Source organism: Gymnoscopelus microlampas, assembly GCF_963454915.1.
Source record: "Gymnoscopelus microlampas genome assembly, chromosome: 12".
NCBI lineage: Eukaryota > Metazoa > Chordata > Actinopteri > Myctophiformes > Myctophidae > Gymnoscopelus > Gymnoscopelus microlampas.
The window spans coordinates 29,076,109-29,101,746 of NC_139949.1; the positions used below are offsets into that span (position 1 = coordinate 29,076,109).

The 25,638-nt window shown below is 42.1% G+C and overlaps 1 protein-coding gene across 1 annotated transcript; it reads left to right on the forward strand.

The window, feature by feature from the left end:
* The first annotated feature begins 13,091 nt into the window (after positions 1–13,091).
* LOC311056976 (scavenger receptor cysteine-rich domain-containing group B protein) lies at positions 13,092–25,598 on the forward strand. The gene is made up of 12 exons (XM_084073843.1): positions 13,092–13,225; positions 16,134–16,255; positions 17,617–17,649; positions 19,658–19,687; positions 20,429–20,731; positions 20,935–21,003; positions 22,118–22,432; positions 22,602–22,685; positions 22,947–23,030; positions 23,268–23,582; positions 24,790–24,864; positions 25,267–25,598. Exons 2-12 carry the CDS (start codon positions 16,156–16,158, stop codon positions 25,581–25,583), a joined length of 1,725 nt encoding a protein of 574 aa, XP_083929969.1. The 5' UTR covers positions 13,092–13,225; positions 16,134–16,155; the 3' UTR covers positions 25,584–25,598.
* Positions 25,599–25,638: the final 40 nt, after the last annotated feature.

A 25,638-nucleotide genomic window follows, 5' to 3' on the forward strand; every position in this document is an offset into this window, starting at 1 on the left:
ACTTGTAGATTGGCTATTTTCAAATGGCCAAAATATAGGACTGAAGTAAGTGGTCACTGTATGTTTTGTGATAATTATCAAAATCTACAAAGTAACTAAAGTTTTTAAATTATTGTATTGGAGTAAAAGTATAATGTTTGCCTCTGAGATGTTGTGGAGTAGAAGTAAAAGTAGCCTACTGACAATTGGAAATACTCCAGTAAAGTAAAAAATACCTCAAAATTGTACTTAAGTATAGTACTTGAGTAAATGTACTTAGTTACTTTACCCCACTGAGTGCACATCAGATTTATGTGCACAGTATATTTGTCCTTCATGGTTCAAACACAAAACAATATTATGTTACAATGTAATACAGTTTCAAAAGAAATGAATGAATGCTGACTGAAAATGACTGGAAATGCCATGCCATGTTTTCCTGGCAGAGAGATGCAGATGAACTACTTCTCAACGCCTCCTCCATCCTCCTCCATGGCCTCCTTGTAGGCCACAAGGGCTTAGATGACACCATAGGCATCCTCTTGCTCTGCCACTCCTGGAGGATCCACCTTTGAGCAGTCCAAAGTGCTGCTGGCGATGCAATAGCTATCCCATTCTTCACAACAGCTCAACCCAGTTCACGATGTCAGGGAGATCCCGGAGAAGTATCTAAGAGCATGTTTTAATGAACTTTTGAATAAGGAATGGTGTCGAATGACTTCAACAGAATCCCACACCCTTGCAGAATCTATGTCAAGGACCACTGGAGCTGTTCTGGCAGACTGTGACCTTTAATAGTCCTACATCTATTTACCTGCCTGCTTGTTTGCTTGCTTGTTTTCATTGCCTTTAATTTAACCTAAACCAAACAGCCCGTGTTCAATTCAATACTCCAGTTTAATCTATGGAGAGGACAAGGCCTCAGTTTAAACATCTACCATACATTTATTTTATGTCACTTCTACATTTGTGAAATATGTTCAGTTAAGTTATGGGAGAGTGCTACAGGAGACACAACACATCCTTTTATTTGTTATTGTGAATAAACAGATGCTTATGTTGTGTGACTTATACATAGTGAGTATCACCTCTTAATATGGACACTGACTGTGACCTTTAAGACGTAAAATGATGGTGTGAATATACTGAACATCTGTTTCATGCTGTACCAGCTGTGTTGTGTACAGTACACCATGTGGTGTCAGGTAGCTGCGCAAAAAAAGTTATGTTCTTTTATTCCAAAACATTCTCATATTTCTCACGACAGCCTCTTGCCCTGATTTGCTAGAGACACACTTCAAGAGAAAGGTGTCACGTTTTTTTCCACCTAGAAACAGCAACGGATTCTTTACATTTTCTTGCCATCTTACCACTGATGATAGGACCCTTTACAACATGCTATATTGAAATTTCACTATAAAGTTAAACAAAATGATTTTGTTTCACAGTTGAGGGGAATGGAAGTTATATTGCAAAGGTGCAGCAAGTACCATTCTTTGTAAATATTTAGATGCTGTAAGACGTGATATTCTTTGGTTAAAACAAAAAGAGTTTTGTTAAAAAGCTCTATATTCTGATACTAATTACTGCTACTGTAGAGTGAATGTTCAGTAACAGGTTGTCCCCGTCTCTCCAGCTCTTTAGTAAACAGAAAATACATTTTCAGGACGGACACCAATATCATCCTGTAACGGAGGTCCTCTTAATCTCCGTTACGTTACAGGACTTTGAGATATGTTCATGTACTTGTCAGGGGACACACAGTTATACAGGTATATATTGCACATGATAAATGAGTAGGAGACAAGTAATGGATTATAATTATAATCTTTATTATCTGTTGCCATGTATGTGTGTTCCAGACATCGGGGGAGGGGTCACCTGTGAAAGACAAATGGCAAAGTTAGAATAGTTATGCTATGGGCTCTAAGAATATAAATGTTATTGCTATGTTTCTCACAACTTACTTGTCCTTTCCTGTCTCCTACTCCCAGGGTGCAGTATTAAAAGAGTCCCCGGGGAAACAACAGCTGCTTTTGTAGTTCCGGGAGGGTTCCATCACATAGGATTGTGCCAGGGGTGGGGAAAATGTTATATAGTTATGTTTGTGGGTTATTGTGGGGTTTGGGCATGGTAGTTCCTTTAGATCAGTTAAGTGATGTCGTATTGTGGTTTACATAGTAGGTATATTGCTGGGTTTGGTATGTGGGGGGGTTTTATGGGAAATTATTAGGATAGAGCAACCCTGTAGTTGGTAGCACCTGAGGGTGGGGAGTATAAAAGGCTGCTTTCTATGCCAGTCTGTAATAGGGCTGGTCAGAGTAACATCTGGCCAGAGGACATGATTTTATTGTTAGGATGTATATTATGGACACTGTAATTCTCTTTGGAATAAAGGCCCACCAAGTGGCATTTCATATATTTCCTGCCTCTGCCTCCTCACTTCGGGTCATGACCGCTCGGTCAATCTAACAAATGGTGTCGGAAGTGGGATTTTTTTTTTCTTTTTTGTTGACCTTGGTGAGGAGGTGAAGATGAGGAGAGGATTAAGAAAAAATGAGGAACAGGATGAGCCTGATAACGGAGAAGTGATGTCGGGAACTGACCAGGGGGCCACGGCAGCCCCCACCGGGGACACGCTGGAGGAGCTGTCTGGCATGATGAAAACGTTCATGAAAACTCAAGCAGCAAGAGAACAGAAGCATGACAAAGAACTGTCTCGCCAGGAGTTGAGATGGAAAAATTTGGAGCTCCAGTTTCGGCAGATTGAGGGCCGAGTACAGGACATGAGAGGAGAGTACGACGAGGAGCAAGAAGTAACGATTGACGAAGATGACGGTGGGGGTGATGATGATCTGGAGGTGAGGCACAGGCGCAGGTCACCTGTCCATCGAGACCCAAAACTGTTGCCACTGTCTCCCGGAGATGACATAGAACAGTTTTTAACCACATTTGAAAGAATGGCACGAGTATGCCGTTGGCCTCCAGATAAGTGGGCTGTCCGTCTGGTTCCTCTCTTGACGGGGAAGGCCCGTAGTGCATATGTGCTCATGGACATGGCGGACTCAGAAGACTACAAGAAGGTGAGAAAGGCGATTCTTGTCAAATATGAAATCACCCCTGAAACTTACCGACAGAGATTTCGTGCCTTGAACATCCAGTCGGGTGAGACACCCTGTGAGCTGTACGCCCGCCTGAAGGACATGTTTAACAAGTGGGTCCGAATAGAAACCACCACCGTTAAAGACATGGCTGAACTTTTGATCCTTGAGCAGTTCCTGAGAATGGTGCAGCCAGAAATGGAAGTGTGGATTCGGGAGCATGACCCAAAGACTGCTGATGAGGCTGCCCGTCTTGCGGAAGTGTTCCTCTCTGCCAGGAGGGGCCGCCAAAACTTTGCCGCCAATCAGAGTGGTCCCCCCGGTTGGAAAAGTAAGTCCTATGGGGAGGAGAGGGGTGGTTATGGTCAGGCCCAGAGTAGAAACTCCAACAATAGGCAGGACCCCCCATTTAGACCCACCTATACCAAAAAGCCAGACAGGCCAGAGTTGAGGTGCTATCAATGTGATGAGTTAGGCCACACCCAGTACTCATGTCCTGTTGCTAGACAGAATAAAACATCTCTTCTCTGCTCTGTTCCTAGACCTACTGGGCTAACTGCTGTCAGTCAGGAAAGAGGTCGTATGGTGTCAGTGCATATAAATGGTCAGCGGGAGGACGCACTTGTAGATTCAGGCAGTTTTCAGACTGTAGTGCGATCCAGCCTAGTCCCCAGAGAACAGTGGACTGATGACAGGGCTAACATTAGCTGTATCCATGGAGACGTAAAGGCCTACCCCACTGCTGAGGTCTATTTGACAGTGGAAGGGCAGACATTTCTTCTTTCAGTGGCACTAGCACCCAAGCTCCCATATCCGGTCATTTTAGGACTTGATGTTCCCACTTTATTAGATTTTTTACAACCCACAGAGCCACAAAATAGCCTGTCTAGTCACAAGTCTTTTACTCCCATTGAAACTGTGTCTGCGGTAGAAGTGGCCCAGGAGTCAGTGCTCTGTAAGGTCGAGTTGGAGGAGGATTCAGGGACCATATCAAAGTCCTGTAATGTGGCCACTAGGGCGCAGAGTGCAAGGGAGGCCCTCAGGGAACTACCGTTTTATGACGCTGAACTGAAGGCAGGTCCAGAGAAGCCACTAAGGTCCAAGACCCAAAAGCGAAGGGACAAATTTTTGGGTGCCCCTAGGGAAAGCGCAGAGTTGCCCAAACCCGACCACCCCTTAGACATGGACATTCCCCCTGATGTAGGTGTACTGCAGCGACAGGATCCTACACTGAAGTTATGGTTTCAGAAAGTGTCAGAGGTTGAGGGGCGCAAACATGCAAAGGTGGGCTGTTTGGGGGGGGCTACCTACGTAATTAAGAAAGGTATTCTGTACCAGTGTCAGGGCAGTAGTGAGGCCTTAGCATTACCACAGTCCCTCAGGCATACAGTCATGGAGCTAGGCCATTCAGTTCCTTGGGCCGGGCATATGGGGTTTTACAAAACATTGCGTAGAATCAGTAGCCGATTTGCATGGCCAGGCATGTACACCCAACTTTCACACTTTTGCAGCTCATGTGACACATGTCAGATTACCTCAAGGAGGAGAGTAGCGAAGGCCTCCTTACAGCCATTGCCTATTATTGAAACACCATTTGAAAGGATAGGCATGGATGTAGTAGGACCGTTAGAAAGGAGCGCCTCAGGTAACCGTTTCATTTTAGTTATTTGTGACTATGCCACTCGTTACCCAGAGGCATTCCCCCTGAGGTCAGTCAAAGCCAGACACGTGGCAAATTGCCTATTACAGTTGTTCTCCAGGGTAGGAGTAGCCAGAGAGATCCTCACTGACTGTGGAACTAACTTCTTGTCTAAATTATTGCAACAAGTGTATCAGCTGTTAGGTGTAAAAGGGATTAAAACCACCCCCTATCATCCCCAAACGGACGGGCTGGTTGAGCGGTACAACCAGACCCTAAAGGATATGCTGCGCAAGTTTGTGTCTCAAACAGGCTCCGACTGGGACCAGTGGTTGCCATACCTTCTTTTTGCCTACCGTGAGGTGCCACAAGCTTCTACCGGGTTCTCCCCTTTTGAACTGCTTTATGGACGGCAGGTGAGGGGGCCCCTGGACCTGTTGAAGGACTACTGGGAGGAGCCAAAGGGGCCAGGGGAGGATGTGGTTTCATACGTGGTGAAGATGAGGGAAAGACTGGAGAAGATGGCTGCTCTGGCAAAAGAAAACATGGCCACTGCTCAAGAGAGACAGAAAACGTGGTATGACCAGAATGCCAGGGAAAGGGTCTTACAACCAGGACAGAAAGTACTGCTGTTGCTACCGTCATGTGAAAGTAAGCTGCTGGCAAAATGGCAGGGGCCTTATGAAGTCACCAAACAGATCGGTAAGGTCACATATGAAATCTATATGCCAGACAGAGTAAAAAAACATCAAAACTTTCACATTAACCTGTTAAAAGAATTCCATGTCCATCCAGATCCAGAGCCAGTTGTACAACAGTTCCTCATCCGACCTGCGGGGGTGGAGGAAGTGGAGGAGCTGGTGTTCCCGACCAGCACAGCACAACCCAGCCCAGTGGATGTGACTCATCTCACAACCCCACAGCAGGAGGAGATGAAAGCTCTCCTAGATCCTGGGCTGTTCCAAGAGCGACCAGGGTTCACCAATCTAGTCCACCACAACATCTACCTTAAAAATGTGGCACCCTGCCGGAAGAGAAGCTACCGTATCCCAGAGCGGTTAATGCCAGCCTTGCAGCAAGAGATACAGATGATGTTGGAGATGAAAATCATTGAAGAATCGAACAGTGAGTGGTGCAGCCCTGTGGTCCTGGTGCCGAAGAAGGACGGCTCTTTAAGATTCTGCATTGACTTCAGGCACCTAAACTCCATTTCTAAGTTTGATTCATACCCGATGCCCAGAATTGATGAACTGCTAGAGAGGGTGGGTAAGGCAAAGTTTATCAGTACATTGGACCTGAGTAAAGGGTATTGGCAGGTGGCCTTAGCACCAGAAGCCAAATCACTGACTGCCTTTACAACACCTTCTGGTCTGTTCCAGTTTCGAGTTATGCCATTCGGCCTGCATGGTGCCCCTGCAACATTCCAGAGGCTTATGGACCAGGTCCTGCGAGATGTCCCTGGATTCTCTGCAGCCTACCTTGACGATGTGGTGGTCTTTAGCCAAACCTGGGAAGAACATCTGGCCCACCTACAACAGGTCCTCCATCGGATCAGGGCTGCTGGGCTGACAATCAACCCCCGTAAGTGCGTATTTGGGAAAAGGGAAGTGGAGTACCTAGGTTACGTCATTGGGGGCGGAGTCATCCGACCTCAAGTGAGTAAGGTGGAGGCTATTACATCTTATCCTATCCCAACCACGAAGAGGAGACTAAGGTCCTATCTGGGGCTAATTGGCTGGTATCGCAAATTCATACCGCACATATCAGAGCGAGCTGCTGTCTTGACAGACCTAACTAAAGACTCTGCACCAACCAAGGTCCGGTGGACTGAAGAAAGTGACAAAGCCTTCAGAGACTTGAAACAGGCAATCAGTACCGAGTCCGTTCTACACAGTCCAGATTTTAACCAGCAGTTTACCCTTCAGACAGATGCCTCGGGGGTGGGCCTTGGGGCTGTGCTTTTACAGGAAGCTGAAGGGGAGCTGAAACCAGTTTTGTTCCTCAGTCGGAAGCTGCTGGACCGTGAGACCCGGTACTCAACAATTGAGAAGGAGTGCCTGGCCATGAAGTGGTCTATTGAGACGCTGAGATACTACCTGCTGGGGCGCAAGTTTATCTTGGAGACAGATCATCGAGCACTCCAATGGTTACATAAGATGAAGGATGCAAATATGCGGATTGCTGGATGGTACCTTTCTTTGCAACCCTACAACTTTACTGTCAAGTACCGGCCAGGGAAGTCCAACCAGGTAGCTGACTGGTTGTCCCGTAGGTCCGAATGTTGAGGTACTGTGCTTCTGGGGGGAGAGGAGGAAGGTAATGTAACGGAGGTCCTCTTAATCTCCGTTACGTTACAGGACTTTGAGATATGTTCATGTACTTGTCAGGGGACACACAGTTATACAGGTATATATTGCACATGATAAATGAGTAGGAGACAAGTAATGGATTATAATTATAATCTTTATTATCTGTTGCCATGTATGTGTGTTCCAGACATCGGGGGAGGGGTCACCTGTGAAAGACAAATGGCAAAGTTAGAATAGTTATGCTATGGGCTCTAAGAATATAAATGTTATTGCTATGTTTCTCACAACTTACTTGTCCTTTCCTGTCTCCTACTCCCAGGGTGCAGTATTAAAAGAGTCCCCGGGGAAACAACAGCTGCTTTTGTAGTTCCGGGAGGGTTCCATCACATAGGATTGTGCCAGGGGTGGGGAAAATGTTATATAGTTATGTTTGTGGGTTATTGTGGGGTTTGGGCATGGTAGTTCCTTTAGATCAGTTAAGTGATGTCGTATTGTGGTTTACATAGTAGGTATATTGCTGGGTTTGGTAACCCTTTGGTAATTATTAGGATAGAGCAACCCTGTAGTTGGTAGCACCTGAGGGTGGGGAGTATAAAAGGCTGCTTTCTATGCCAGTCTGTAATAGGGCTGGTCAGAGTAACATCTGGCCAGAGGACATGATTTTATTGTTAGGATGTATATTATGGACACTGTAATTCTCTTTGGAATAAAGGCCCACCAAGTGGCATTTCATATATTTCCTGCCTCTGCCTCCTCACTTCGGGTCATGACCGCTCGGTCAATCTAACACATCCAATCAGGAGAGAGAATCTATTTATTTATTTTATTTAGAGCAGCCAATTATTTTTTGCCTCTTTTTCTCCCCAATTTAATTGTTCCTCCCCACACACATGTCTGTGTTGTCACTGCTGTCGTAGCCTACTGACCTGCCAGTGAGGAGCCCCCACCAGGAGGACGTAGAGCCTTCATCCTACTCCTCCCGCCCAACACTCCCCGCTGACAGGTGCCGCCCCAGCCTGTAGGAATACGTGCAATGACCCATATCACCCTCCCCGTCTGGCTTCCCTCCCCCGAACACGGGCCAATTGTGTTCGTGTAGACGCTCGACAAAGCCGGTTGCACCACGGTGGATTCGAACCCACAACCTCTGTGGTGGTGGGCAGGGACTTTACCACTGCGCCACCAGAGTCTCCCAGTTCCAATTTTGTCTGCTTCTTTTTTGTTTCATCACTTATGAGTTCTCTCTCCTGATTGGAGGAAATTGGTATCCAGACTTGCAAATGTATTTTCTGTTTATTAAAAGAGCTGGAGAAACCCCTATTACTGAACAAATACTAGTCTATAGCAGTGACTACTAGTATTATTAATAGTATTACTACTATTATATATTTTAACTAAAAATAGTAATAATAATAATATAATAATAATAATTATTATTGTATCACAGCACCTTTATGAAACGTACACAAGCTTGTGATTAAATAATTACTACATTGATTATTGGAACACAGGTTCTTTTTCCATTTCCTAAAATGTCATAAACACACAAGTTGTCCGCCCGACAGCAACAATTTACTATTCAAAAAACTTGGTATTATTATTATTAGGAGCTGTAACGCGTTTTTAAACTTTGCCCAGCCATGATGTTAAAATAAAGGCTTTTAAATATTCATTTTTTTTGCCTGACAGTGGAGAGCCTTGGGCTCTTTTTAAGTTAGCTTAATAACTGCCTACACATTCTTCACAGAGGAAACGAACATACAAATATTTTTGCCACTAAAGGTATTATTGTTAGTGAGTCTATTGATTGCAAGAGACTCACTTGCTGAACTATGGTATGGTTGTGACAAACCAACAGTTTTTCATGCCTTTTCATGCCAGGTTATGGTCAGGTGGAATGTACAGTACTGTATAACATAATACCAGGGAATGAAGAAACCTTTGATAAAATGCTTCCTGAGTTTTCAGTATCTTGCCAAGTTAGTCAAATGTATAAATCCCCCAAGGTATGCTGCATATTTTTTCAATATCATGTTGCCAAATCCACCTCAGCACAAAGTGTAACCCTGCCTGACCACTGGGTGGTGTTTGTGTCAACAGAGCTGGTCATTAAGCTCTAAGTTATTATACCAAAAGTTCAGTCATCTATGGCAGTAGTCCTCAAATCTTTTGGTACCATGGACCCCCAAATTTATATGTTTCTGGCCGTGGACCCCATCTGAAAATGTTTTGTGCCAGGGACTCCCAGAAGAGAAGATTTATGTTTTAAAAAAGAAACAATATTCAAAAGTTTCCAAATAAAAGCAATATTTTTCAAAGCTCTTCAAAAATAGCAGATGTACAAGCTCACAGCGCGGCACAAATTGATGCGCTGTGAGCTTGTAGATCTCCAATTTTTAATAGCCAACGTATAAATGCATGAGGTTAAAATGATTGCTGCTACATTAACTACTTTTAACTACTTTTGCTGGGGACCCCCTGGAAGCCCCCCCCCCCCCCCCCAATGGCTTACATGGTTCACAAATTGTGGGTCGGGATCCCCACGGGGGTCCCCAGATGATTTGCTTGCTTAATGTGCAACATTGTTTTCTCACTCAACATTAAACAAACCAACATACGGTGTAAGTGTATACAGAGTTTCATTTCTAAAGTGACAATTTAAGGACTATAAAGGCCTTTTCAAATATGATTATTTTGGGGGTCGTAGCCTGAACAGTTTGAGAACCACTGATCTATGGTATGTTGAAGTGTAGCTGTGTGACAAAGACAATGAAAGAGAGCAACGTATGCGGACAGCGAGACAATGGCAGGTTTAGCATACGGCTATTTGTTATCATGAAGGTGTCCCTCAGTCACTCCTGTTCTAATTCCCATTCTATCACTGTTAACATGCAGAAGAACTGCTGGCATGACTTCATATAGGCTACTGTAGTGCTGCATAATGCAAAAGTGGCACAGTATTCACAAACTGTCAAACATCTACAAATACATGTATTTGAGAAGTCCCTGCAAAGTAATGGGGTAAGATTGATTTTTAAGAAATTCTCATTGGTTTAAGATAGGCTCAACTTACCCCAAAACAGTTACTCATGGGGTGGCTCATCTTACCCATGGCTCAACTTACCCCATTCTTCCCCTAACTACCTTTGCTAGGGTCATTTGTATGGCAGTGATATTGAATACATGATGGGACATCTTCTCTAATTACTAGCTATTTATGGATCATTCAGATCTAGTAAGTTTAGTCTCTTTCACAACAGCCAAATAACTAGAGGCTGACATTGTGTTATCGTTTGATCTTTTCTCTCAAAGACATGCGACTCTCATTTTTTCCGCCTTGTCTCATTGTGTGGCTTGTCATGCTATTGCTCATGTTATTGTCCTCTAGCATTTGCACAAAAAGTACACAAATGAAAATCCAGTGAAACTCAGTTTCTTTACACACCACTTTTAAGATTAAAGAATGGGTAGTAGTATCAGTATCAGAACTATGATCATTTCAAATATTTGTAACTACTGTAGGATACACAATAGCCTGCTTCTTGCCTGTATGACCCACTTTGAACTGTTAAACAAAAGTGGTAGAATGTCACAGAGCGGATTTAGTTCAAGTTCAAGTTTTGCATAACTTTGGAGAACATATTGTACTGAACTCCCTATCCCACTTCTGTGACACACATGACATAATAGGGGGTCTGCACATGCAGGTACAGTATGACAGTTATGTAGGTCTCTGGGGTAATAAGCCATTAGATAACTCTTCTAGCAAATCGTGGCATTTAAGAGGGTGAGCAAGAGGAAACACAATGAAAATGCACCATCAGAATGGCTGCTGAGATTACATGTCTCTGTCCTGATCTTCAAGTGGGGAAAAAAGAAAGTCCTTTGGCCCATTTTCTTCGTTATAGTCTTTTGTTACAAGCTCAAAGCCTCCTTTTCAGAAAGCTTTAAGCACAGAAGAAGCGCCGGCGGTGTAACTACAGTATCCTTGAGATCAATCTAAATAAACGTCTTGGGCTGGAATCTTTGCGGAAAGTCAAAGCTTTCAGGAATGAATCTCTCCATGGGGAGCACTACATCTTTATTTATCTTATCTTAATGAGGCCCAAAGCTAAGATATATTTGAGGTTTTCAGAATTCTTCTTGTTCACAGCTTTCTTTTCACAAAGAGTCCTCCCATACACAAATGATCAGCTCAGACATACAGTATAGCTTATCCCCACTGACTATCTAATCATCATTGTCGAGGATTAATCCAAGAAATGCCAGTGAATTCATCCAGCAACATGTAAACACTCCCAAGACAGGCGTGCAAAAATGCAAGAGGGATGTCTCTGGCAGACAGCACTCACTGGCTTACAGTATGACTGCTTCATGTCACAGAGGAGACACTGTACTTTCTTTCCATCAAGCACCTTTGGATGAGATACTAGCAAAACAGATAAAACAGAATATTGTCTGCACAACTGTTGGTACGATCACAAATGTCATACACTAGTTTTCATTATATTTGTGCCAATCAATACTTGACAACATTACTTGACACAGAATCATGGTTACAGGTGCTTCACTCAGGGAAGGATTTGGGTGAATGTTCTTTTATGTTGCATTAACAGTATAACCTGGGTTTATAAGGAAAGCATGCAGCACTTTGGAGGGATATATATCATTATTTTACACATTTGCTGCCATCCATAACATCTTTGTGAAAACTACAGATTTCAGTTCATATGATAGCTCATGGCCCTGGCTTCAAACTCATACTGTACATTATTATAATTATAACTGGGCATGGCATGCAGTCACAGCAGCTACACAACCTAAGTTGTGTGCACATTATACAGTAGGAGGACATCCTGGAGGATTATAGGATTAGCTCAATGTAACAGAATCTCCATCTTTTTACTTATCCAATGATGCAGGTCACACCACAGAAAGGGTCCCAGAATTGCACCTTGCACATTTTAACAATGGTCATGAGCAGCCTGCATGTTGCTTTGCAGCTCAGGAGGAAGGATTAGTATTTTGAAGGAAATCGCTATTAGCCTGCTGCGCCACTCAAAGAGGCCTGGGGCCTTTTCTTGACACAAGACATGCAATAATAGATGGAACGATATTGTGTCTAGGCTATACTACTTTAGGTCACAGTAAGCCTATTGACTCCTCTAGCTAAAGAGGATTAACTGTAACTGGGTTGTTTCAGAAAACAAGTTAACAAGTTAAGATTATGTGAGAAAATATTGAATATACTGATATCAAAAAATATTGATTTGATCTTCAAATAAATTCCAGAAAAAAATGTCTTCATTTTGTAGTCCAGAGGTACTGGAGGAGCACTTACAGGTTACAGTGACCTATATTGACATGTGTCAGGCATGATATTATGTCCTCTGATTGTAGCTCAAAGCTGAACTATTAAGCCTAACACCATCACAATGCAAGGTTCCCAGGTACTGTCATTGCTGTGTTTTAGTCCATTACTCTATGAGAATATAATCAGAAGATTATAGTCTCAGTATTCTAGGATGTCTGCGGTATTTAGTGCTAAGCACTCCCACCCCCCAACTGTCTCAGTTGCTTTTTTTTTTGTTGCTTTGGAGTGATTCTGTGTGGGAGAGTCTCACAGTCTCTCTCTCTCTCTCTCACACACACACACACACACACACACACACACACACACGCACACACACACACACACACACACACACACACACACACACACACACAATCACGGTCACTGCCCTGTCTCCCTCTATGAATGTGTACACTCCTTTAGATGAGCAGGACCGCACCTTCTGTGAGCGCTACCTGAAACTGGAGATGCTGGGGTACCTGTAAAGGGTTGGCCTTCATTGTCTTTCTCCCTCCTGCCTGTTTAAAGCATAGGTTGTTACGGGGCGTTAGGATATTAACATACAATGCTGTTGTCTTTATTGTTTTACGTAATCGTAATCGCTCTGACGCGAGTACTTATAGCCACAGAGGGTTAAGGACATGAAAGACCTCGTACATGTACATCTGGATGAGACGTTTTTGTGCAGATTTTCATTTTTCTGTGTGACTTTTGGAATTAAACTACGCACTGTTTGAATTCCAAGGACAATTTGCTTTTTGAATCTGTTTTCAGAGGACACCTACTTTATTATATCTAATTTTTGTTTGTTTACCTTGGCAGTAGAGAAATTATCTTCCAACAGGTATGTATACATTCTTGTTGTTTTTGCTTTGCCATACCTGTTTATTACGTACCCCTTATGAGCAAGTGTTACCACAATATCAATGAAAACACCTGGATTAATTTCAAGTCAGTGATAGGGAATCTCTTTGAATTCAGCCTTTTCATTGAGGTTCTGAGCTGATAATATGACAAACCTGAAGATAAATATGTTTTTAAAAGAGTATGGTGATGTTCAGCAGCCAAACAACGTATTTAAATTGCCATGTAAGTTCATATTTATATTTAAATTGGAATGAATATAGTCTCAAACAAATGAATATTCTCGGTTTGGAATTATATTTCCTCTTGTTTTCTTTACTATTCTATATATGGACTCCTCTATTCTATTATTTTCATATTACATATTAAAAGATCAATTGGTACAGTACAGTATATGTAAACCAGGATTACATTGCTTATGGAAAAGGATGCGGGTGGGATAGACATGTTGAGAGAAGCAATGATAGTGATTTAAATGGGAAAATGGGGGTGGGGGATCCTCCTTGTTAAGCAAGTGACAGTCATTCTCTCATTTATCTCAGACATTAAGGGGTATTTTTGTGGGGCTGAGATCTTTCAGCTATTTCTCAGTGTAGAGAAGAGAGAAGGGAGGGGAAGCACAGCCGACACAAAAGGCGACATTATTCCCCGGCGGATCTGCGCTACATCCCACTATGAATGGAGTATTGAAAAACACAACATTGGGGACTAGATTATTTTTCATCTCTCATAACTGAACCATTTGTCCCAGACTTTGGAGTGGTTTGTTAGCACAGCGTGCAAATTAAACTGCCGTGATGCTAGAGTACCCAGGCGGTGTTAAAATCCCCAACTCCCAATTGGATATACAATGACCTATCTTATGGCCTCTGGCCCTCTGCTTTCATCTATTATGCCCATGCAACAGCTTGCTACAAATGACTGCTCCCGGCCAAAGTTGAATGGTCATAACTGTTTTTTTGGGTCCACAACACTAACCTCTGTTATTCTACAAGACTAGGTATGTGAACATGCATTATATCTGACTCCATAATAAAGACACTAAAATGAACTGTACATATACTGTACAGTTCCCTAAAAAGGAAGTTGGATTTTGACACGGCCCCCTCCTGCCTCCTACTCTCCGAGGAGACGAGAGGCGCCCCTACAGTGTCATCGGGTGCCTAAGCGTTTTGGAGGGTTGTAGTGACAGATTGCAGGAAGCAGCGTTTATGCCTGAGGATGGGGACCACTGAAAGCAGAAATGTCTTTTTGTGCCCACTGGGCTCGGAATGTCCACTATCTCAAGGGGCCAATATCAAATTCTCCCCTCATCATCCCCTAATACACATTCCAGTGTAAGGTCAGGGGGGATTCTGGTTGTGCAAAAAGACAAACAACCAAAAACCCCAGTCCCATATAGACTCACAATGTGTTTTAAATAATAACTTAGAAATATTAAGATAACCCTGTCAGACAAGACTCATTGTTTTCCTAGTAAATTTGATATTGGACATCGATTCATAGTGCTCTCATTATAACAGGACTTCATTAGAAAATACATCATTAGAAAATAGAAGCTATACTGTACATACAGTACTGTTCAAATGTTACATTATACTGTTTACACTGTTTACATATTTACACTGTTTACATATTTTTCAGAATGTCTCACAGATGTGTATGATGTACAGTAGTGTCTGGTTACAATATTATTGCCTGGTTATTGAGTGATTGCCAATGAATTCCAACTAAAGGAAAGCCCCTGGAATCTAAATTCCAAAGTAATAAAACGTCCTTTCTGTACATGGAGAACAAGCCCTTGCCACTCTGACCTTGACGAAAATGCAAACTCATCAGTTGTATGTGGTCCTCTGCTATCCCTATAATTAACTTATGAGCACGACAGGACCTCAGGACCTGTACTGTCTTGGTTTATTTGGACCACTGTTGCAGCTACCAGGATGATGCATTCATGGTAGCCATCTTGTGCAGCACGTCCAGTAGAGTAATAGAACTAGACCTGAGGCTGATTCTACAAATGTCTTCAAAATCCTAACAGTTTTCTGAAAATCGTCATGTCAAGGACCCCCAAAATTATATGTATTTGGCTGTGGACCCCATCTCAAAATATTTTGTTTCAAGGAGCAAAGATTTGAATTAAACATTTTCGCTTTAAAAATACACGAAGTGACGCGCTATGAGCTTGTATATCTGACGAAAACACTTGTATATCTCACACAAATCTCTCAAGAACAGATTCAGAGCTACGCTTGATACAAAAGTGAAAAACGCTGGGGGCGCTGTTTTTCCTTTTCATTTGACGATGGGTTCCCAGATTGATCTGACACTAACACTCATACATATAGCTAAAATCTAAAATGACACAGATGCTTTCCCAGTTTTAATGGGTTAATGGTCACGGCAATAGTGTTTAGGCAGTTGGAGCAGAGGACCAGTAAATGGGATGTTGTTGTTAGTGGTACTTTGGGAGGTGGTCATATGGAATAAAGCCACAGCATGACTTCCTTACACCTCTCCAAAAATATCACGCGCCACACACCAGTTTCAGCCCTGTGCATCACATGATCTCTGGAAACGATTTATTTTGTGCACCACAACTTTCACTTCCCTGACCTCAAACTTCCATCAATAGCTATTACCACAACAGAAATCTGGCTGCAGGGTCCGTCAGAGAAAACAATCCAATACTGAACCACAATACTCTGAACAAGCATGAAATGAGTTACTATTGCTGAGCAGTAGCACAACAGTAAGAGGGTGTACTAGGTTGTGTATAACAGCCATACAAAGGAGGAAAGCAAAGGGTAAAAGGTACAATTCAGGACTTGAGGAAATCTGATGGATGGACAAAGACAGTGACTGCTGATTTTGAATGTGTGTTCCAGGTGAACGGTTAGTCACGCAGCCATGCAAGGCCAGCACTGGTGCTCTAAGCCAGTCACTTGGATCCTGGTGTCCCTGCTGGGCACACTCTTCTTGGTGGCATTCAGTATGATGCAGCAACAAGGTGAGCGGGTTGCAGGTGGAGAGGCACTTCTGTTTTTTCCCCAAAAGTATACAACCAATCAAAGCCACTAGGCCAAACCTGCTTGTCTGTTGCGGTTTGGCTTTTGGGGATTCTGTCAGATCTGTCTGAGGGTTTTTTTATGTTTTATTTTTACAGTTTAAGTTTAATTCTGAAATTATTCGAGAAATGTGACAATGTAATCTTACAAAATGGTAGCTGACTTTTGTTAACTGGATTGCTATTGAGGTGATAAGCTAATCAAACATTTGATTATAAAACTGTTGAACTTACCATGACTAGTATTTTTGGATCTCTAAGCAACAAACATGAGATACCGTGTTTTTCCTAAACATATACATTTGTTTATTGCAGTGGTTCCCAAATGGTGTGTTGAGGCACATTAGTTTGCTGTGAGTCCAGGTGTGCTTTGGGATGTTAAGACAACCACACACACAGTCATTTTCCAGTACAGAGGCAAATGTACTCCCTAAAAATGTATTTTAACCACTGTCAACCTGGCATCCCTATTTTGGACATGGCTGTGAGCTTGTTAATCAGTTATCTATGAATACAGGTGTGCCTTGAGAATTTCACTTGCCCATTGGTGTGCCTTGGGCACCAAAAGTTTGAAAACCACTGGTTTATTGTACATAGCAAAATTATATTTGTTGTACTCCTCAAGATCCATTTTACCTTGACAGAATGAAACATTATACAATTTATTTATTTTAATTTATAGGTTTTGAGATTCAGTGGATGGAATTGTGTGAAACCTATAGGTACATCGTTACTAAATAGAATGTATCATTCTCTAGTGACTCAGCAGCCTAAAAACTTGCCCACAAAAAGTACATTTTGTGGGCAAGCCCACCAGTTTTGGGTTACAAGAAAGTTATTATGAAAATGTGAGTTTCAAAAAGAAGACTTTGAAAGTGACTGCCCTAAACTGGTGAGAAGAGAATGTGACACATGAGATAGAGCTTGTGTGCCAGTGAAGAGACACGTGTATAAGGCCTAAATAGAGCTCAAGAACCGGGCGTAGCTGCAAGTGATCTCCCTGTAGATGGGCGCCTTTGTGTTCATAGTCACTGTCTGCCCAGTGTTTACCAGTCATGGGCAGCGAAAAGCCATTCCGTTGTTTTTAAGGGATATACTGTAGAGAGAATCTGCTTCCAGTGGACATTATGGATCACTAGCCCATAAAGAGAACATGTGTAGGCCTGCTTACAGTAGTCAAATATACAGATATATGTATATTATATACAGATAGTATATACAGATTCATTATTTGTTTCCTGATATATGGGTATCCAAGTGGGGATGTGACTAACATGTTCATACTGTATGTATTCTGATTTCAGGAGATGTAAACATAAACAGACGAGCCATATCCAGTAAGTATTATTAAGTCATATTTTCTGGAACCTCTTAGGAAAGGAACTATAGAGTGTGGTACCCTGCATCACTGCTGAATATACAAAAAAATAACCTCCATGTGACACAAAAAACAGCTCAAGTATTTTCATGTATACATTTGGTTTCACTAACTGCTACAAAACATTCACAATGAGAGAAGCTTGTGAATTGACCTACATTGGGTGTGATATTCAGAAAAGCCCACTTGCTGTCTTTGTGAGACATTGCAACCCAATACCACTGACTCCAGGTATTAAAGCTGCAATCCGTAAGTTTCATGTCCTACCCGGGATTCGAACCTAGGTGTCCCACGAGGGAGACCAAATTCGGCAGATATTGTGGTCATCACCTTCATTGTGAACCAGTACGTGGTGTACACAGTAGGTCTAAATCTAGGAGTAGGGAGACCACTGCACATGTGCTGGTTATGTTGTATTAACACCATTCATATACAGAGAGAGAGTGTGTGTGTGTGTGTGTGTGTGTGTGTGTGTGTGTGTGTGTGTGTGTGTGTGTGTGTGTGTGCGTGCGTGCGTGCGTGCGTGCGTGCGTGCGTGCGTGCGTGCGTGCGTGCGTGCGTGCGACACATCCCATTCTAGAGAATCGGGACAAAACCTTTATTTGTATTTATTTTGTTATACATTCGTCAATTATGCCGGGAAAATATCTTTTAAAAGATCAAAGTGTTGACTATTAAGCCATGTAATGGGCCAACCTCCCAGAGTCTGACGGAGTTGACAAAATGTTGTGTTTTTTTCACAGCACAGTCGTAGTGAGTTAACAATTTACTTTTCAAAGATTACAGAATTACTTTTTTTGTATTTATTTTTTTATTTAGTTTGGATTTAGAAGGACTGACGGAGTTGACATGTTATGGTTGGGACACACCAGATAGTAATATTATTTAGTGCATTTATCAAAAAAAATTAGAAAGCTTACCAGAGCTTTCGCAGCTTTCCCGCCTTTTTTAAACCGGGAAGGTTTTTTTAAAAAAGGGGCCCTTAGAATATAGGTAAAACCTGTTTATGCCTGATTAAATTATGTATTTGTAGAAATCTGACGGAGTTGACAACGATCTTGGACACAACTTTAAAGGGCAAAAACTTTTGCAAAAAAACACATTTAAAAAAAGAAGTTGATATTAATAGTAAATTCTTATGTTATCAATACACATGGTTAGACTTTTTAATACTTTTAACACTTTAAAAAAAAATGTTTGAAGTGAATCCTTGTCTTAGACAAGGGTGTTTTCTGACAGAGTGCATGTTTAGATGTAAAAATAAAATTAAAAAAAAGGAAACCAGATGAAAACATTGTATAAATCTTATGTAATTCATATATATAAACCCTTTAAGAATATATTTTCACCATTTTTTTTTAAAATTAGTGTGGTAATAAATAATAATTTGAAATGTTTTGGTAGAACATGATTTGTCCAAATTCTCAAGAATGGGCTAAAGATAGTTATTTATTTGTTAAAATAAGCTTTAAATTATCCCCCCATACACTTTAAAGTACCTATCTCAAGACAGAAGACCTTAGCAGAGTCTTGCTTTCCCTAGTTTTATATACACACTAAGTTTTGTAAGAAAGGCATTTGTCATCGATTCACTTGCCAGACTAATTAGCTTTGAATTAGTTTGGTCATATGGAGTCTAAAAGTGGTGCACCAAAATAAGAGTTCTGCATTTCAGAGCACAGTTTTGATAGAGACTATCAGAATCAGTAATTTGTCTCTGACACAATAATGCAACAGTTCTCACAGTAATAAGCGTAACGTAAACGTATTTCTGTTGTGGCTGCATTCGCAGCGTAGTAAATAAGCTCCCTGTTGTGTTTCAATCAGGGTGTAGGGTTACAGGAAAATAGATATAGTAGATATAGAGCACAGTGACTATGGAAGGCCAAGAAACTCCTTTCAACAAATAATTTGACTACACTGTCTCTACCTCACTCTCTCATGTCCCCTCCTCCCTCTTATTTCAGCCAGTAACCCGGAACCAACGCATTATGAAGGTAGGCACGAGCTCCGTCACCTCCACCACACCTACACACACCCATATTTACATGTCCAATGCATGACAATAGTAGCTGACCTAGTCGAGTGTCAGGAAAAGAGAGAGTAAACATATTAAATCAGGGCCTGGGGCATTCAAAAACAAGGCTACTTTCCCAGTTCTCCATTTCCCTAATCTCCTCAATTACTTATTTTCTATGTGCTCTCTCTTTCTCCCTCTTCATCTCCTTGTCTCTGGTCTATGGAGTCATGTGGCTTATTCAGTCTTATTTTGTCTCTTATGCTGAAAGGGATTAGACCTGTTCTAAAAGGATTTTTTTTGTCACTATTAGCTATCATTACAGCCATGCTAATCTGTCCTCTCTTTTCACATTTTCCCAGCCCAACACAAACTATCACGATGTGCACACACAGTACACCTTTTATAACCCTTAGCCTTAGATTCTTTTGTAGTATGGCATATGCATGACAAATCAAATGAGTAAAAACATTATGAGTATATGAGTTATTTCCTCAGTTTAAGATCAGATAAAACGTTATTGTCAGTTTTCATGAAGATTTGTGTTGAAGCATGTGCTCCAGATACATCATACAACATAAAAAAAAGTCTACCAAAAACATAATTTTGCAATTAGATTCTAACGAGTGATATCACAAATAATTACATTTGTAGCCTTGGACTGAAATGTGACACTGCAGTGAAACCATCACTGATGACTATCTCGTTCATCCCTATGCAGTGCGACTGGTACATGGCCGTAACAGGTGTGAGGGTCGCGTGGAAGTGCGCTTCAATGACACATGGGGCACCGTCTGTGATGATGACTGGGACATGGTGGATGCCAACGTGGTGTGTCGACAGCTGGAGTGTGGACTGGCTGCATCAGTGGGGAGCAGCTCCCATTTTGGCCAGGGCTCAGGACAGATCCAGCTGGATAATGTGAACTGTAAAGGAGGGGAGACAAACCTTGGCCAGTGTGGCAACCAAGGCTGGGGTGTCCACAACTGCTATCACTTTGAAGATGTCTCTGTAAGATGCAAAGGTAAAGCCTTCACCAGAAATTACATAGGGTAGGCTACTTAAATCAGAAATCTTTGGTGAGCCAGACTGTAGTACACCGAAGTATAATTTAGAGCCCTACACTTGGCTGAGGAACTGGTGGCTCATACCTTTTTTAACAATAGTGATGTGAAACGTGAACACCAGTGAAGTGCTAACATTCCTGTTTCTTTATCATTTTGGCAGATGCAACCATGATGGAGTCAAAGCCTCGTGGAGAGATCATCACCACACCAGTGCAAAACACAGGTTTAAGTAAGTGGCTTTATCTAAATGAGACCAAGTCAATTAAGATTTTGTGAGAGCACTTACACTTTAATGAAAATATATCAAATGTAAGATAAATTTGACATAATACATACACTATTCTTTGTGTTAAATATTTAGGAATGTGTGGTCATTATGCGTGATTTAGGAATGTGTCAGACACTGTTGCAAAATCAAGTGTGGCATTAATTATACTAACCTCATCCCAAAAAGTATTGTTCCATTTTTCTCAAACAACAGGAGATAAAACTGTAGGCTATACTGGTTGAGGTGAAAGTGTCTCCTGGAAACAGTGCAGCACCTCAAAGCCTTCTGAACATTCCAGGACATTTTTATTCTTTGCTGGGTCAGCCTTTGTTGTCATCAGCCTTTTATTTGTTTTTATTCTTTAATCCCAAGTGGGTCACTTGACACCCAGCATTCACCAAATTCACTGAGAATGTGACGTTGGACTTTCTAAAGACTGTCATTAAATCCCACTGGGAATGTACAGTACCAATGTCACATAGATCCATGCTTTCCTTACTATAAAAAGAAAGCTATTGTACTGTATGTGATGGCTACATGAGAACTTCTGTTGTCTATAAAGGTGCTTTTGTCAGTCTAAACAAATGAGGCAACAACATTTGCGCTCCGTGCTATGCTCAAAACACATGCTTCCTCTCACCTCGACGTTACTATAGCTATAACTGTATAGGGCCACATCCTGACCTTTTCACGTGCACACACGTGTGTATCTGCATCACGTGCAGATGCACAGTATGTTGGCTTGGTTATTTAGACACATACAGTACTGTTTAATACTGTTTAATTGAACACAAATGCCAAGTATGTTATTTTAGCATGTTGTTTAGACAGATGCTAGGTTTTATGTTTACCTGGTATTCTTACTTTGTAGCACATAATATATTTCTTTGCACTCTATTTACTTGACAAGGTTCATGTCATTTACTCTGATCTTAAACTTTGTAGTTCGCTCTGGATAAGAGCATCTGCTAAATGCCTAAATTGTAAATTGTAAGACAGACATGTTTTCTCAAAGATAAACATGAGTCTCACAGGGAAGGAGCATGTATGGATAAATCCCTCTCTCTTGGTTTAGGAGATGGCGTCATCCGCTTGGCTGGTGGACAGGACGGCTGTCAGGGCCGCGTAGAGATCTACTACCAGGGAAACTGGGGCACAGTGTGTGATGATGACTGGGAGGAGAACGATGCTGAGGTGGTGTGTCAACAGTTAGGCTGTGGCCATGTTGTCTCGGCATACGGCAAATCCTACTTTGGTTATGGAACGGGACTGATTCTACTGGACAATGTCAACTGTCATGGCAATGAACGGCAGCTGCACAAATGCAAAAGCCTGGGCTGGGGCATTCACAACTGTGGTCATCATGAGGATGCTGGGGTGCTCTGCTCTGGTAAAGACATGAAAAATAAACAGTGCATGGCAGTTTACGTAGATTTATCAGAATCTCTTCTCCAATGTTTGCTATCGTATGCATAAATAAAATTTAAAAAAGCATTATCGTGATATAGTAACATTATTGTTGTTGGTGTCATCTTCTTTTTCATGTTTACCTTCTCAAGGTTCAACTTTCACCAGTACTGTGACACCTCTGGGAACATCCATCAGTTCCAGAACATTTGACCATTTAACCATGAGCACCGCAGGTAAGAAAACAGTTTGGAACTAAATGAGCTTGTTTGACTTCCTTGACATCTCATCTAAACTATCGCTTGCTAGCTGGGCATCTGCACACAACCCCAATCTGCACTTCAAGCCCAAACCAGCAGAGAGTGCTATTTCCTCCCCCAATATCTCACAATGGATGCAGTTGTGCCATGAAAATGTGGTGGTGAATATGTACATACAATAGTCCAGTGTGGTCTATGGAGTGACAAGTTTGTCCTGTCTTGTACATCCCCTTCTAGAAACAGAGGAAACAAAAACTGACACTGATGGAACGGTCACCGACAGTACAACAGCTCATCCCACACCTGCAATGACAACAAAAGGTAATGCTGCATAAACTACATCATCTATATCTATTATTGTGGTTGTTTTTACACTACCAGAAAGTTTAGAGTACACATTCTCCATCAAAAGAGACTGGCAGTGTAGATAATCCTTGAATAGAGTGCTTAATCAAAGCATTAACCAGTGAGTGAAAATAGTTAACCCCCTCTTATCCAAAACTGCTATGCTCTCTCTTCCCTCTCTCTCTCTCTGTCTCTCTCTCTGTTGATGTGCAGAACGGCCAACCATTCGGGTGGCGAATGGAAACAGTAGTTGCCAGGGTCGCGTGGAGGTCCTCTACGGCAATGAATGGGGGACGGTGTGCGATGACGACTGGGAAATGAACGATGCTAACGTGGTGTGCAAGCAGTTGGGCTGTGGCCCGGCCACTGCTGCTAAGACCATGGCATATTTTGGCTATGGGGCAGGCCGTACGCTGCTGGACAATGTAGCTTGTCAGGGCAATGAAAAACAGCTCTCTGACTGCTTCCACCTGGGATGGGGTCAGCACAACTGTGGCCACCATGAGGATGCTGGAGTCATCTGTCAACGTAAGATTGAGCCTCCATGACAGGAAGACAGTGAAGCTATAATAGGCTAAATTTGAGCACATAATACAATGCACAGCTCTATAGATATGTACAGTACAGTATAACACATACCCACACTTGCAGCCTCTTTCTTACTTTCATTCTTTCTTTCACAAACACACAATCACACATCCTCGTTAGTCAACCCCTTAGTTATTATATCTTCACTCATCTATGAGCCTCTCTCCTGTTCTATCTCCTTGCACTGTGTGATTGCAGTACATTGATGAGCAGACAGCCCAGAGAGCATAAAAAATAGAGTGGAAGGATCAAGGCTGATCAGCATCTCAGGATGCCTGCAGGCCAAATTTCAATTCTTTAAAGCTGAATCAGAAACGTAGTAAGACAAAAGAATGAACTAGAAAAGTGCACTCCTCGGAGCAGCTATCTGCGCCAGACTGGGTGGGGTGCAAGCCAATTATAGCCAATCGATCATAATGGAATATGAAAACTCTGAATGATACATGCGGATCACATGAATCCAGAGATATTTGTACCAATTTGTGAGGTTTGTGACAAAATATGTATTGGGAGTAGTAGCATAAAGTGTGTTTGTTTTGAAGAAAATGCTAAATGAGGAGTGGCCTGTTATGGCGTCATATGGCAGCCGACTTGAATAACCTCCACATGGGTAGGAGGTTACTGCCTACTGGGAGTTTGAATGCAAAGTTTCACTGCGATTGGTCCAGCAGTGTCCTAGATTAGTTGTATACAGAGTCTGTATTACAGACGGTCACACGGACAGGGTTGAAAACATAATCTCTGCCTGCTGGCCTTTTGGCTTGGTGGAGATAAAAATAAATGTATAGCACACAAATACTTCAAGGTTGAAAGAAAAATATAACTGTATTTAAAATGATATTCCATTATATAATGGGCAGAACTTTCAATCAATTATCATACTTTTTTTGCTATTTTTCCTAATCGGAGAGGCAATAGGCAAATGGGACACAATTGAAATTGCATAGACGATTGCAAAACCGTTGGAAATGTTATATGTTACAAATTTGCCACAGATGTTATCTCTTCATGATGGCTCTACAAAGACATGGTAAATGAATTACTGTTTTGATCACTAGAGAAACGATGGGAGAGACAGCTTTATTTATGCTTTTGTATATTATATTTCCAGAGTTTAATTATGATTATCTCCCTCTGCTTCCTCTAGCCTTCCAAGGCAGCATTCACGATACACGCTTTGGGGCAACAGAGAGGATTCCCACCGCACCACCAATCCTTGAAGGTAGGCCCTGAATCTTCAGTGATAAACTGTCAATTCTGGTCCCTTCAATAAAGGTCTAACTAAGCCCATGTCATCAGCATACTTGTACAAACTAAAGCATTACTTCTAGATCATGATCTGTGTACAAAGAAAACAGTACAGGGGAGAGAACGCATCCGTGCGGGACTCCTGTACTAATAGTAAGTTGATCAGACATATTTCCACTGACAGAATTTACATGGTCGGTTGGAGAGGAAGTCTATTATCCACAGAACGAGCCACTGTTAACCCCAAGTTCAAAAAGTCTTTACAAAAGAATGTTTTCATTGAATTAAAGGCACTAAAATTGAGACTAAGACCTACAGTATTATTGAGTTGCACCATAGGTGAACGTAAATATCTGTTATTTCTATATTTGCGTAGGATCAGTGAGACTAGTGGGTGGCCTGCATCGTTGTGAGGGCCGGGTGGAGATCTTCTCTGGGAACGAATGGGGCACGGTGTGCGATGATGCCTGGGACCTCCCAGATGCCAAGGTTGTGTGTCGCAAAGTTGGCTGTGGAGAAGCTACACAAGCCTGGAAAGAGGCCAACTTTGGCCCAGGCACAGGAACAATCCTCATGGACAATCTCAAGTGTAGTGGTGATGAGGCCTCACTTGGGGAGTGTTCCCATATATCCAGGGATGTGCACAACTGTGACCATACTGAAGACGCTGGTGTCACCTGCTCCGTTTCATGATTTCAGCAGAAACACACTCCCACCTCCACTACAAACTGAAAGTGGGGGTATCAAC

What these genes read in the sequence shown, in the direction of transcription:
- LOC311056976 (XM_084073843.1), top strand. Translation starts at nt 16,156, where the DNA reads ATGCAAGGCCAGCACTGGTGCTCTAAGCCAGTCACTTGGATCCTGGTG. An exon ending in CAGTATGATGCAGCAACAAG is followed by an intron (nt 16,256 to 17,616) that starts GTGAGCGGGTTG and finishes TTCTGATTTCAG; the next exon opens with GAGATGTAAACATAAACAGA. An exon ending in TGCTGGGGTGCTCTGCTCTG is followed by an intron (nt 22,433 to 22,601) that starts GTAAAGACATGA and finishes TACCTTCTCAAG; the next exon opens with GTTCAACTTTCACCAGTACT.